The following is a 15,563-nucleotide window of genomic DNA, read 5'->3' as shown; positions in this document are numbered from 1 at the left end:
ACGATATCAATCTCATTGATTGGTTGAATAAGCATCATTCGCTGACCACGTATTCGGCTCGTGATGTTGTGTGATGCGGCTCAAGCTCACAGCAGAGTGTTACTAAATATCCACAAACGGAAAGCTGGATATTTCGAGCAAACTATCGTAACAAAGCAGGTAAAACTTTAGAGATTGTCAAGGTGCATGTTCGTTTAGTGTTGATTTTTAATGCTGCCAGCGCCATACATAGACTGGCCCGCAGTTGAAATATAATAAATTTGAACCAAGATGTTACAATGAAGTGAAAATTGTAATCTATGAAAAAAGATTAACAGTGCAGAACCTACCGAGGTTCTGTTGTCAACGCGAACCTCTAAATTTCCGAGGTTCTCACACAGAACACGAACGCGAACCTGGCGTTCACACCATCCCTACGAAGTACATCGCGGTCACTGTCCCACAATTTCATCATTTCAATACACCACAAGACTGCGACACAATGGAAAGATGGGAAGGTGTCGCAACGAGTTGGAGTAGTCTCTGAAATCAGAATCAAATGCGCAGAAGTAGGCCCAATAATCGGGTGATCGTGGTTAGTAATCGTAATCGATTACAACGATTACAGCATTTTCAAATAATCGTAATCGCAATCGATTACATTCGAACAAAATCTGAAGTAATAGTAATAGTAATCCATTATTTGACAAATGTAATCGATTTATTTGTAAAATAACTATTACATTTTGTTACTACCAGAACTATGACATGAACTGACCATCCCTGACCAAGTAATAGTGCGATATTTGATCAAATTATTGATAGCAGATACGTCGGGTTTTCAAATTCTACTACTCATGATTACATCACAAAGTATTAGGTTTGCTCGTCAATGCGTAACGAATCATCCACACGCAGTAAATAGATTAGTGGTTCTTATCAAGTAGGGTTATACCATACGTCCGCCTTTAGGAGGATTTGTCCCCCTTTTTCAGGTTTTTGAAAATGTCCTCCGAGGACGCCTAAATGTCCTCTTATTTGGCAACTGGTCGTCCTTTACAGCTTTTACAGCTAGGATAATGTAGATGTTCAACTGAAAATTGGCATAAATGATGTGAAATAGGTTAGTAGGTTCGAGCGGGTCATTCGAGAGTCGAATGATTGTGATGTCCCATTTTTAGTCAGCTAAACAAAATTTCTAGTAAATAGGCCTACTGCAAACGATTCCCGTCGGAGGTTTATCTGGGCTCCTCTTCCCCTGCCGTTGCCGTTCTTACGGCGACAAAAAAGCCCAGAAAAATACCCGAAAAGAAAGAAAGCACTCACAATGAATGGAAAAGAACTAGTAGAAAGGGCCGCGGCTTCAAAGAGATCAACATCGAAAAAGAACTGTGACATCGGGCACTCTAGGCCGAGGTGGATGTTAGAGTAAAGGATCGCTACTGATGCGTGTCGTTCTACATCCTCCTATCTGTTCATGACATCGCATTGTGTCTTATCGCATTGTACATTGTGTGTGACTTGTTCAGATAAAAATATAACCCAACCATGTTATGTTATGTTATGTTATGTTAAATAGGCCTACATGTTTTGCAGCAAATGGGTCGTCGATCGTCACTTCCATTAAAAGAGTATCAAACACGTCCATCTACGAGGCTCCGGGATTGAAGACTTTTACTGTTTGATCGCATATAAAGTCATGATTTTCGTTCGGATAAGGCACAGATTACCGTGAGTTCGCATACTACAATTGTGTGAATATGTTGTTAGAGTATTGAAAGGGTTTGGAATAAATTTGGCAACAGATTGTTGGTATCGTCAAAATTTCATTGGAATCGCCCAAATGTATACTAGAAAAACCTTTCTTCGTGAGGCGCTCAACCACACACGATTCCATTTTTTTTTTTTATTGTTCTATGTTTAATTTTTATGGGGTGCATCATTTAACTCTGCGATTCGCATGTGTGCATTGGTGCTCAGATCACAAGGGCAATACTATATTAATAACGAAAAATTAAATCAGCCTGAATGGCGCGAGACAAAATTTTCAAGTTGAATTAAAATCCAATTCTTTAATTGAAATTGCATTTCACGGCTGTCATCACACGCTAATTAAATAACGTGTAGGTAGGCGGCTGGATAATGTTTGTTCTCTGGCCACAGGTTAGCCACCCCTGTCTCAGATATTTAATTTTCATAATCATCAACATACAGTACGCTAGCTGTCGTCCCTGTGGGTTTCTATAATTTAATGCTAGAAATACCAACATGTATTACTGTGGGTATAAGTAGGCTTAGGCCTACTCATCCTTCAATATGGGTTTGCTGCTTTGAACTGGTTCAAATGGCGGTATTTGTACTTCCTATTTTTTTTTGTTTAAGCATAACAAGCCATGCTAGAATCTGGTAACAACTACAAGGGGCGAGAGAGATCCCCTATAATAGGTTGCGTAAGTTATACGGCCCTGCAAATGAGCAATAACAATGATACGCGATCCCTGTATGCTTGTATGCAGTTTTCATGAGCCGATTTCTTCAATGATCAGGGTTATAACCAAGTCACAAGGCTCAGAGTCACAAGTCAATCTCACTTTTATAGTTGTAACCGAGTCAAGTCGAGTCATTTTCAATTCACAACCGAGTCAAATCCGAGTCCAAGTCGGCGAGCAGAGGGTCGAGTCCGACTTCATGTCATTGTGTTGACTGCTCAGTTTCTAGTTAAAGTATTGTTAAACTAGGGTTACCGTACGTCATAAAAAAGGATTTGTCCTCTTTTATCAAGTTTTTTAAAATGTCTCCCGAGGACGCCTCAATGTCCTCCTTTACAGCCTTTAGAGCAAAGATGATGGGTATAGATTCGAGTGAAAATGGGCATAAATGATGCTAAACAGGTAATTCGTGGTTCGAACGTAGGCGACGACTTTTCTTTAGTAAACCAACCAAAATTTCGTGTTTAATTGATCATTTCTACAGGATTTTACTCCAGTGTTGTAAGTCTGAAAATATTAAAAAAGTGTCCTCCTTCCCTGATTCCAAAATATTGTAACCCTATGTTAAACCCACTTTTTATAACTCTATTTGGTGACATCGAATGGTTCGTCTTTATAATAAACTAATTTTTCAGACTTTTAGCAGTTTCTGGTCGCATTTTCAAGCACCAGTACCAATAGACGAAATCTAAATAGTGTGGTTACCTTACTTCGAAATTACAATGAAATGACGGTTTTGGCCGTCTGAGTATCGAGTCATATGACTTGGATCGAGTCATGCGCAATGACTCGAGTCCAAGTATAGTCAATACACAAATTGACTCGAGTCGAGTCGAGTCATTTCCGTGTTTTAAGAAAATGACTCGAGTCAAGTCGAGTCATCAGAATCAGAAGATCGTGACTTGAGTCATTACAACCCTATCAATGATGCAACTGTCTTTTCCTTATTTCATCAGGAATAGGCCTATAACAAACTAACGCATACACCCAACATCACAAATTCGACTCAATTATCGAATATACAGCTGTTGGGTATTTAGATGTCTCGAATGAACAGTAACTGATGGCATCAATGAATATTTCACTGAGAATAGGGCTACCATATGTCCTCTTTTAAGAGGATTTGTCCTCTTTTTTCAATAAATTGAAAGTGTCTGCGAAAGACGCCTATAAATGTTCATCTTTTTTGCGAATTTGTCCTCTTTTCTAGGAAAAGTATTAAAATGCGATCAAAATCTCGACTCCAACGCAGCGAACACCAGAGCTGGCAAGACAATCAACGAAAAATACGACGCGACTGGTATTTTGGGAGTAGTGATGGGAAAGATTTTTTTTAGTCAACAAAAGTTCTTACGTAAAAAGCAGTTAGTTCGGGAGTTGAGTGAAAGTGATGACCTTTTTTTGGTACTATTGGTCGGAAAAGTCACAAAATCACCAGTTTTCTTTTCCGGTACAGGAGCTTTCAGAAGTGTTCTCTTTTTCGGATCTCAAAATATGGTAACCCGATAGGAGAACATCCCAAATTTCTGCGCATGTTACCTGACAATGTTTCGTAAATCTGGTGTATAAAATCATGATGTATAAATATTACATCATTACAATATTGCAGTCATTTGATCGACGTTATCGCATTCATTGATTTGGATATTATGGCACCCCGTTCACCTATACATTCGATGTGCCGCTATAATGAACTCTTTTTTTTGTCGGGTGTAGGTCGCCCTGCGCCCTCACTTCTTTTATATATATATATTTTTTAATCTGCCCAAGACATATACGCAATGTATAATGCGATATACAAGACACACAATGCGGTCCATACACTTATAAGATATAACATCTCGTTATGGTACATTTTCCCATATCTGTATATATCGTCTCTTATGCCTTTCTTCCACTGAGCTTTCTTCTCGTTCCATAGACTACTCCAAGTCGCTTCGACACCTTCCTATCTTTTCATTGTATCGCAATTTGTGGTGTATTGAACTGATAAAATTGCTAATAAACCAATGATGATGATGACGACCACCTGACTTATCATTTATAAACGCGTGTATTTCAATTATATATAGCCCGCCATATCCTAATGTATATTCCATCCATTCGACCAATATATGTCGTTCGACCAATATAATATCGTTGGGTTATACTCTAACATCCACCTCGGCCTAGAGTGCCCGATGTCACAGTTCTTTTCGATGTTGATCTTTTTGAAGCCGCGGACCTTTCTACTATAGTTCTTTCCATTCCTTGCGAGTGCTTTCTTTCGTCGGGTATTTTTCTGGACTTTTTTGTCGCCGTAAGAACGGCAACGGCGGGGGAAGAGGAGCCCAGATAAACCTCTGACGGGAATCGATCCGGTTCCGTCAGATTTGGGGGCGCTTATCGTTACCACTACGCTATCTCCCCAGCTGTATCTGAGGCAATAGTTAATGTAATCGCATTCTCGTTGAATTGTCAGATTAAGGACTATAACGCAGATCAACTACTATAACGTGGGGCTTGTATCAGTGTTTACAACTCCAGCAGGTTATCAGACATGCTTCACTGACCACCGTTCTGCTCGACTTGCTAATATTAATGTCTTGCGAAATGCGAATGCAATAGTGATGATAGCAGTGTTGCCAATTTAGCGATTTTCGCGCTAGATCTAGCGATTTTTCATCCGGTTTAGCGCCAAAAAATACGGATCTAGCGCCTAGCGATAAATCTAGCGATTTTTGATAAAGTATTTAGCGATTATTTAGCGCTTTTTTACCGAAAATAACCAATAAATATCAGTTCTGACCGACCACTACATTCGCTATACCGGTCACCAGAGTGCGGACTCCTATGATATATAATTATAGATTACTAACCTATACGGATAGATAGTAGATACGCAACTCCTGGCGGTTACGCATGGGCAAACAGTGTCTCTTCTTGCTGAGTAATCTAAAAGTAGCAGTGCTACATCTGGCGACCTGAGCGCTGAAATTTAATATAATTGGCCATGATCTAAAGCTAGTGTCGCAGTGATTTCGAAAATACGAAATAAAATCTCGTCCGGACAATGGAACCATGCACTCCAAAACAGCCCCCAAAATCTGAAAACCGGCATTGCTCCAACAATGGCACCGCCGCAACACTATGATCATAACAATGACCAATTTCGTTCAGCGATTGTTCTGTATGATCAATGCCGATTTTCAGACTTTGGGGGCTGTTTTGAGGTCGTTGTCTTGACAAGAATTTAATTCGTATTGTCGGAATCAGTGTGACACTAGCTTTCGTTTAAGACCAGATTAATTAAATTTCATACCCCGGGTTGTTCCTCGGATTATTTTCTTAGCGTCTCACGTATAGTGGCTGGCAAACCCGGTTCAAGTCGTGTTGAGTCGGGTCAAGTCGCATATCGTGTTCACGTGTGTCAAGTCGCATGTCGTGTTCAAGTACTCCAACACAGTTTAGACATAGTGTCCTATATGGTGTCGACACAAGCAAATCTCACGGTTCAATGAAATTGTATCACGTCACAATTTCCATTTGGCTACAGGCAATTTGACGGTTATTTTTGACCGGCTTGCCGAGCAATAAATTTGATGAATCGGGTATCAATCGAAAGCTAACTCTGCACTGATTACGAAAATATAAATTTTATTCCACTCATGGCCCTGGAACCCCCACAATCAGCCCCAAATTATTCATTGTTGAGTAGATTGGCAGTGTGACGCAACGATGCTGTCTGGCGAAACGAGAGAGAAACTCAAGAGGATCCCACTCTCGCCGCTCGGTCGCATCCTTGCTCTTGAGTTTCTCTCTCGTTTCGCCAGACAGCATTGTTGCGTCACACTGCCAATCTACTCAACAATGAATAATTTGGGGCTGATTGTGGGGGTTCCAGGGCCATGAGTGGAATAAAATTTATATTTTCGTAATCAGTGCGGAGTCAGCTTTCGATTGATACCCGATTCATCAAATTTATTGCCCGGCAAGCCGGTCAAAGATAACCGTCAAATTGCCTGTTGCCAAATGGAAATTGCGACGTGATACAATTTCATTGAACCGTGAGATTTGCTTGTGTCGACACCATATAGGACACTATGGTTTAGAGAAGAAGTCAAGCGCACTTTTCACGGTACATCGCATCACGTATCCACGGACGCATCGAGCAAGGCACGCTTATATATTCAGCGGTTATGCCTGCAAACCTGCTCAGTGGTCACGTATAGCGATCATTGTGCAAAGCAATTTGCTTTATCGAAATGCACTGCACGTTTTGTCCCGCTTAGAGATGACTATTCCGTATTATGAAAAAGAAATATGATAAGTGACTTTGGCCCCAGACGAGTAAAATATAGCCGAGAAGAATGTATTGATATAATGGTTTAATCATAGCCTTTACAAACTAGCCTGGAAGCGGCAGACCGATTCAGTGCTTTTGTTGTTCCGTGCAGCGACACCGCGTGTAAGACTGCGACTTTCATTTTCTGCGGCCATTTGCTACTTGGACCTGTGCGTATTTTGTATATATATCTAGCCGATGGATCTTACTGAGGAAGAACTCGCAGAAATATTTAATGACGTAAGTAATAGCTATAGTAACTGATGATATACTAATTATTTCATGTTCTTAATAAAGGAGTGAAAGTCAAACGGAACCAGGGAGTACCCCCCCTTGCTGTTGTGTTGAAAAGGGCCTCTTGAAGTTAAATGACGTTTTGCTCATATGTTTCAGAATGAAGAGGACATAGTAGGAACGTCAGATAGGGAGGGATGTTCGGAGAGTCAAACTGTGGAGATATTGATATCGGATGTTAACTGTGAGGAACTATTGGACACCGGGATATGTACTTTAGGATTGGAAATAACGATAAAAAAGGAAACAGACCTATACAAAGAACTATTGCAAGATATAAAGAAAACTCTATCATTCGAAAGTAAAAAGGAAATGATGCTATCATACTCTGCCCTCATGCAAAAGACCTACATTTGCTGCTTAGATATACCTGAAAGTCGTGTCAAGCACTTGCTGAAGACGATTATTCCTGGAGCAATTAAAAAAGCTACGGACTGGGGAGTTTCAAAGTATAAGAGTGTATTGATAACTGATGATGACCTGAAAGTAATTAAATATAGATGTGGTGCTATATTGAAGTGGGCTGTCAAAAAGTTTCCTGGTGAATGGAGAGATTGGTGTAAAAACCAAGTATCTAAGAACCCTCTACCAATGGAATTCGAACCTAAAAACAGAGGAGGACTGATATGCCCAAATGAAAGATTTTTTTACCTAATGAAAAAAGTCGAAATTTATTTTCAAAAGCAAAAAAACTCACGGTTTATTGACATGAGAAGCATTCTCGGGAATGTCAATATTCCATTACATTATCCACATTGTGACCAGACTCTTGTGAAACTCCTCATTTCTAAATATGTGAGAACAAGAACTCATACATACTGCCTGGCTGCGACGAGAAATTATCATGAACAAAAGAAATATAAATCTAGAGGTTCCAAAGCACTGCGAGATCGTATCCGAAGTTGAATATGGTCTCAACATTATCGAAACTGGTTCTTCATATTTCCGACATATGCTACTTCATTTCCTTTGCATATTTCCGTTTCCATTTTATATTGCTTTCTATTATTTTCTTTCAGTGTACACTTTGCATGCATTTAAATGTTCTCTGAGGCCAAGTTGGGTGTCATATTAGAAAATTAAAAAACAATTACTCCAAGTCTCCCTCGTAACTTTTCATTATGACAATCTTGTGTTTTTAAGAGTTTTTTATTGGAAAAAAAATATCAATAGATTACTGGCTGCTCGTCACTTCGTTCATTCTTTGCAATTATTTGTCAATTACTACATTGGAACGAAAAAAAAATTGCTAAGTTTTGGTATGCATGAATAGCCCAATGATTGAGTGTTAAACTTTGTTACTTTTGCATTACAATGACAAAATTTGCTGTCAAGTTGCTGGAATTGTGAAGTAGTGACCGAGTTCTATTCTTTAATTGAGAAAGAATTAGATAGTTTTGCCTACAGAGAGACATGAAAAAGGCCTGGTGTGGAAAGGGATCCGGTAAATACTGCTGTTTGCCGGGGTGTACAAGTTCTCAGAGAAGTAGGATTCGCCTGTATAAAGTTCCAAATGAGAAAGATGGTAGCTCCCATTCTGCAGATCAAGAATGGGCATCCAATTTTCATCAGGTTAACAACTCGTTCTAAACTATGATCACTTTATTGTAGGGTTACCATATTTTGGAAGGGGGAAAGGAGGATACTTTTACCAATTCAGATAAGTTAGTTGGTCAAAACTGAAATCAGCCGATTTTGCTATTTTTGCTGAAGGGTTGACTAAAAAAAGGTCGTCGCTTTTGATCGAACCACGAATTTCCATTATCTCAGCTGTAAAGGACGAATCGCCAAAAAGAAGGACATTTAGGTGTCCTCAGAGGACATTTTCAAAAACCTGAAAAAGGAGGACAAATCCTACGTATGGTAACCCTACTCTATTGCCACCTCTAGTGAATACCTGCTCGTCCGGTACCTACCGTTGTTACCAATCCATCTATTCATTGACCCCCAAAAACCACAATGCAATCCATGAACATCAAGTATCCTTTCATTTCAGCGTTTATTGAAATACAGGGATGATTCTCAATTTCGTAATCGTCTGAAGACGAAGGAAGTGTACATTTGCGAGAAGCATTTTGCTTCAGGAGACATAGTGGCCAACAGCAAACGATCCCGGATCAAATGGGGAGCTCTGCCTACGGAAAATCTCCCAAAAAAATCACACGAGTGCACTCCAAATTCTGCTAGAAGAACAATTGTCAAATATTCACTTCCAATTTCTTACCCGAATAAGAAATATTATGGTTCTATTGATGATGTTTACACTGATTTTGTTTTGCATCCTATTGTAAACTGGAGAGCCCACAAAATCGATGAAAACAGGCTGCACTTGACATATTACAAAGACCCCGACATTCACGCGTGTCCATACATGAGTCTCTTGATTCGGCATCAATCTTCTTCCTTTGAACTGTCTTTAGCCATTCAAGGAGTGTATGCATCAGCATTCTCACATACTCTTACTTTGGAATTTTCGCTTCAAAAGCTGCTTCGGGATTTGAAAAAGTTGGATGTCTGTGACGGGTATGCAGATTTTAGCGTGGAAGATAACCTCTGGAGAGTACGTTGCACTGCAACAAAAGAGGGAGGAAAGTTGGTCGAAAAATCGAGGTCAGTTAAGTTTTTCGTGTATTGGATCTGAGAAAATAAAAATTACAAAGTTGAATAGACTTACAAAAGTTGGCAAAGAATTTAAAAAAAACTTCAGAAATACGACCAAGTACATTGCAATGAGGTAGTTTGCAAGTTTCCAAGCAAAGCAGATACTTATCATATATTCTTATATTATAAATATTATTATCCTTATTTTAAAACTGTGACGCAATTATACCAACAATTTCGAGGATGTTACTTTTGCAGACATTATCCCAAAACATGCGAGGTTGTCATCTCCAAAGATGGTTCTGTATGTGCAGAATGCATGAAGTCACATGTTAAATTTGATGAAAAGCAAAGGAGTAAATATCGCAGGCTGTCCAAATTGCAGGAGGTACCTATAAAGCAAGCAGAAAGGGCCAGTCGACACTTTGGAGGCATACTTCGGTATGCAAAGAGAACGTGGGGCAAGGACAAATAATCCAACAATATGTCAGTTTGCTACCAACATGTTGAACTTGGCTGTGTTGAAGCAACCAATTGAAGCACCAACAAGTTCCAACGTTAAGTTATGACTATGTAGGACATAGCTACAGTATGATCGATATTTTTTAAATATACTGTTCTTTGCAATGATATGCTGTTAGTTTGCAATTTTTCAGTCATTTTATAGTATGGTTCTGCTGTTTCCAGGGACAAGTTTAGAAGCACAAATCGTCCGAAAAAAACGCGGTAAATAATTATTACTCACATTGTTGAGTATTCCGTTGGGTTGCAGAGTCATATCTAATGTCACACCAATAATAGTTATGATCCCAGTAGAGAGGATCTATAACCCCAGCACCAGCAGTACTGTACAGATCTTTGTTGTGAAGATGAAAGTGACGGCAGTTAACATCCGATATCAATATCTCCAGTTTGAATCTCAAAACATCCCTCTTCATTTGACGTTACAACTACGTCCTCTTCATTCTGAAACATAATATGAGCAACACGTCATCCGACTTTTCAACAAGCTTGGATCAACAGAACAGCAACGGGGAGAGTAGGCCTACTCCCTGATTCCGTTTGATTTCACTGCTCTATTGAAATAATTTGTATATCATCAGTTACCACAAGAAAGGACGTATTTTATTTCTGTCCTTGATGTTTTATAGCTATTACTTACGTCTTTAAACATTTCTTTGAGTTCTTCCTCAGTCAGATCGATCGGGTAGATATGCAGAATACACACATCTCCAAGTATCAAATGGCTGCAGAAATTGAAAGTCGCAGTCTTACACGCGGTGTCGCTGCACGGAACAACAAAAGCACTGAATCGGTCTGCCGCTTCCAGGCTAGTTTGTAAAGGCTATGGTTTAATTTAACACCTTTAGCAATCAATGCAGATTTAGCGCTATTTTTTAGCGCTTTTTTCTCAATATTTAGCGACATCTAGCGATTTTTGACACCAGTTTTACCGATTTTCTTCCATCCGGAGTTGCGGAGTTGGCAACATTGGAGGATAGCACTGACAATTGCGCACTGGCCTGTATGGAATCGGTGTCCTGTGCTCACACTATATTCTATTTTTTGATTATTTTTTATTAAATTACTTTAACTTGGAAAATCATCGCTGCTCACCTGATATATCAGGCAAAAAGGCCAGCGATTCCAATCAGGCGCACTGCCAATTGCAATTGGCGCATTTGAGTGCCAAATTTCGGAAATTTGGCTGTTTTAAAGGTCGTTTGGCAACGAAAAATTACGTTTGACGCGTTGGCTCCAAATTGGCGCATTTTACTATAAAATTATATAACAATTGAAACTGATGTAAAATCGAATCTCTCTTCTTCAGTTCTCGTTCTAAGCTTCTAACCTTGGATATTAGGATTTGCAGGCCTTTATCATCATTTGAGCGGCATATTGCCATACCACTGTGATGCTAATAGCACATCAGCAGAAATATCATGACCGGGTGAATCATTGTGAATGTACATGGAAATAACGTATTTTTTCCGTATATAAAATTTAGGAATAACTGGAACATGGGTTGCCAGATCTCAAAATTCTCTGGAAAACCAGTTGCCAGTTCTTGATGTTAAGAAACGAGAAATTTCAAAAATCAGATTTACCCGCTTGCAGTCTCAAAGGAAGAACTACACCGTGCTGCAATTCGAGATGACTATCCCAACATTACCCAAAAAAATATTTAAATCTTCGGAACACAATAGATTACAGCTTTCAATACAACATCCATTGTAGCAGTATATTTATTAAACTCAAAGACTTTTCGGGTGCCTCTTTTCAAGAGTTATCGGCACACTGAAGCCAAAAAGGCACAGTATGACGCAACAATCAAAATCACAGACCATAGACAATAGATTACCCACCAAAGTCCAATGAAAATGGATCATTTATCAGGAAATAGAAATTCCCACACTGATATTATAACGGAAATTTGAAAAATCATATTCACTACCCTGCGGCGTAAAGGCGTGACTACATATTGCTACAAGTCAAGAGGAGTATCCAAACATTACTCTAAAAAATATTTCAACCTTCGGAACACAATAGGGGACCCACCAGAATCCAATGAAATTGGCTGGATCATTGTTCAGGATATAAACATGCTCGCATTGATATTATAACGGAAATGTTAAAAATCATTTTCACTACCCTGCGGCGTCAAAGACGTAAGTACATATTGCTACAAGTCGAGAGGAGTATCCCAACATTACCCCCAAAAATATTTCAGCCTTTGGAACACAATAGGGGACCCACCAGAATCCAATGAATATGGATCATTTTCAGGAAATAGACATACCAGTATTGATATTATAACGGAATTACAAACATAATTTTCACTACCCTGCGGCGTCAAAGGCGTAATTACATATTGTTAAAAGTCGAGAGGAGTATCCCAACATTACCCCCAAAAATATTTCAGCCTTCGGAACACAATAGGGGACCCACCAGAATCCGATGAAAATGGATCATTTCTCAGGAAATAGACATACCAGTATTGGTATTATAACGGAATTCCAAAAATCATTTTCACTACCCTGCGGTGTCAAAGGCGTAACTACATATTGCTACAAGTCGAGAGGAGTATCCCAACATTACCCCTAAAAATATTTCAGCCTTCGGAACACAATAGGGGACCCACCAGAATCCAATGAAAATTGATCATTTTCAGGAAATAGACATACCAGTATTGATATTATAATGGAATTCCAAACCTAATTTTCACTACCCTGCGGCGTCAAAGGCGTAACTACATTATGCTACAAGTCGAGAGGAGTATCCCAACATTACCCCCCAAAATATTTCAGCCTTCGGAACACAATAGGGGACCCACCAGAATCCGATGAAAATGGATCATTTTTCAGGAAATAGACATACCAGTATTGGTATTATAACGGAATTCCAAAAATCATTATTTTCACTACCCTGCGGCGTCAAAGGCGTAACTACATATTGCTACAAGTCGAGAGGAGTATCCCAACATTACCCCCAAAAATATTTCAGCTTTCGGAACACAATAGGGGACCCACCAGAATCCGATGAAAATGGATCATTTTCAGGAAATGGATATGCAAGTACGGATATTATAACGGAATTCCAAAAATCATTTTCACTACCCTGCGGCGTCAAAGGCGTAACTACATATTGCTACAAGTCGAGAGGAGTATCCCAACATTACCCCTAAAAATATTTCAGCCTTCGGAACACAATAGGGGACCCACCAGAATCCAATGAAATTGGCTGGATCATTGTTCAGGATATAAACATGCTCGCATTGATATTATAACGGAAATTTTAAAAATCATTTTCACTACCCTGCGGCGTCAAAGGCGTAAGTACATATTGCTACAAGTCGAGAGGAGTATCCCAACATTACCCCCAAAAATATTTCAGCCTTCGGAACACAATAGGGGACCCACCAGAATCCAATGAAAATGGATCATTTTCAGGAAATAGACATACCAGTATTGATATTATAACGGAATTACAAACACAATTTTCACCACCCTGCGGCGTCAAAGGCGTAACTACATATTGTTAAAAGTCGAGAGGAGTATCCCAACATTACCCCCAAAAATATTTCAGCCTTCGGAACACAATAGGGGACCCACCAGAATCCGATGAAAATGGATCATTTCTCAGGAAATAGACATACCAGTATTGGTATTATAACGGAATTCCAAAAATCATTTTCACTACCCTACGGCGTCAAAGGCGTAACTACATAATGCTACAAGTCGAGAGGAGTATCCCAACATTACCCCCAAAATTATTTCAGCCTTCGGAACACAATAGGGGACCCACCAGAATCCGATGAAAATGGATCATTTTCAGGAAATAGACATACCAGTATTGATATTATAACGGAATTACGAACATAATTTTCACTATACCCTGCGGCGTCAAAGGCGTAACTACATATTGCTACCATCATATTTACCCCCTTCTCCTGCGGCCTCACAGGCAGAACTACACTGTGCTACAGGTCGAAATGACTATCCCAATCATAAACTTTTCCGAAAAAAAAACAGGAATAATGTCGAGTCATGTCATGTTCGTTGATGTTCGTCTAAAGTCAAACATTCACGTTAGATCGTAAATGCGAATGCAAACCAGGGTTATATAGAGTTCGTCGCAAATATATAGGATACAAGTAAAAATCGGCGATCAATTATTACATATTTAATGCAGACCTCTTTGAGTATAACGTGTCGGAAGTATTCATCTGCACGAAAATCGGGCTCCAACACTTTCATCAGTTCACAATCTTTTTTGATGACCGATGGATTGAACACATTCGTGATACGTGGTGCTGATCGCGTGCACAGTGACAGTCGAATTGACACATTTTCTGAAGAGTTTCTTATGCAGGCATAACTTCGACATCAAATACCAATACAAGTTTCCAATTTGATCTTCTGGTAATAAGTCTGCCGGCGCTTTGGACGGAGTACGCTGAGCCAATCTGGATTGCATCATCATTAATTTCTTGTTGATAAGAAAAGATCTGTGAGTTTGATGATTTGGCTCCTGGCACGCGTTTCGAGGCCTTTCACACAAAGCTGTTTACTTCGAAGTACGAAACTAAACCGTCAGCAAAGATTTCGTCAAATTCTTGTGGTATTTTAAATATTATCATTTGGAACTCCGTCACATTTTCCATCCTGATTTCCACATTTTCAATTGGTCTCATTCTTTTCCTCTTCACAATTTTTTGTTTTGGAGTCTCATCTTCGTCGGCGGTAGAATCATCGTCGCTTATAATCAGACGCTTATCTGGGCGTCTTACATAAAAAAATATGTATCCATTCTGAGTCTTCACAGTAGATGAAACGTCACGGCTTTCTCGATAAACGGTTTTGTCATCATAAACAACTGCGGTACCATCCTTTTTCAATACGTTGGTGACGTAGTGCCCCGCGTTGACCGATTCACCAAGCCTTGAAACTACGGCGTATAAATTAAAGCACTTGCCTCCATATTTAATGTTTTCCGCTGCTGCGAGACTGTAGGAAAGAATATTGCTGCGATCGTTCCTTGGTGCATGAACGACCAATAAAGTCGGAGTCGACAAGATCTGACGATGCATATCCACCATAGAGTTACATTTCAAACAATGTTCTGTCGTCGAATCATCGAATTGTTTTCGGATATTGTCCTCCAGTGACTCAGGTGCATTATCCCCGACAACAAGACGAATGACTGTTTTGTTTGTGGTCGATTGATTTATGAAGCCACAGGATTGGCAAGCTCCTCGTAATTCAATATGCGTGTCGCAATTCACTTTGGCCTTTTCCAAAATTGTGGGAATATTGCAGAGCTCGAAAAATTCTATGGCATCTTGCTGTTGTCCCTCTGGAAACTTACAAGCCTCA

The 15,563-nt window shown here is 39.5% G+C and overlaps 1 protein-coding gene and 1 long non-coding RNA gene across 8 annotated transcripts; one reads left to right on the top strand and one right to left on the bottom strand.

Moving 5' to 3' along the window:
* The first annotated feature begins 6,839 nt into the window (after positions 1-6,839).
* LOC145434441 (uncharacterized) lies at positions 6,840-10,319 on the top strand. Of its 5 annotated transcripts, XM_080311790.1 has the most exons (4): positions 6,840-7,032; positions 7,186-7,387; positions 7,451-8,658; positions 9,083-10,319. In XM_080311790.1, the coding sequence occupies exons 3-4, from the start codon at positions 8,500-8,502 to the stop codon at positions 9,725-9,727; spliced, it is 804 nt and encodes a 267-aa protein (XP_080167916.1). In that variant the 5' UTR covers positions 6,840-7,032; positions 7,186-7,387; positions 7,451-8,499; the 3' UTR covers positions 9,728-10,319. The 5 variants fall into 4 exon arrangements, 4 of the variants coding, with proteins under 4 accessions (XP_080167916.1, XP_080167917.1, XP_080167915.1 ...); XR_013913392.1 differs by having other exon boundaries at positions 7,186-8,658; XM_080311791.1 differs by having other exon boundaries at positions 7,451-10,319.
* Positions 9,069-11,800, bottom strand: LOC145434442 (uncharacterized). 3 transcript variants are annotated; one of them, XR_013913395.1, is made up of 4 exons: positions 10,850-10,991; positions 10,433-10,653; positions 9,921-10,079; positions 9,069-9,656 (listed from the first exon to the last, which is right to left on the bottom strand). It is a non-coding gene; the product is annotated as an uncharacterized LOC145434442 (long non-coding RNA). The 3 variants fall into 3 exon arrangements; XR_013913394.1 differs by having other exon boundaries at positions 9,938-10,079; XR_013913393.1 differs by having other exon boundaries at positions 9,069-10,079; positions 10,850-11,800.
* Between the last annotated feature and the right edge of the window lie 3,763 nt (positions 11,801-15,563).

Source organism: Botryllus schlosseri, chromosome 2, assembly GCF_051294905.1.
Source record: "Botryllus schlosseri isolate E-star chromosome 2, Bs_hap1, whole genome shotgun sequence".
NCBI lineage: Eukaryota > Metazoa > Chordata > Ascidiacea > Stolidobranchia > Styelidae > Botryllus > Botryllus schlosseri.
Note: the sequence above shows the minus strand (reverse complement) of the source record. Positions and strands in the feature narration are given on the sequence as shown.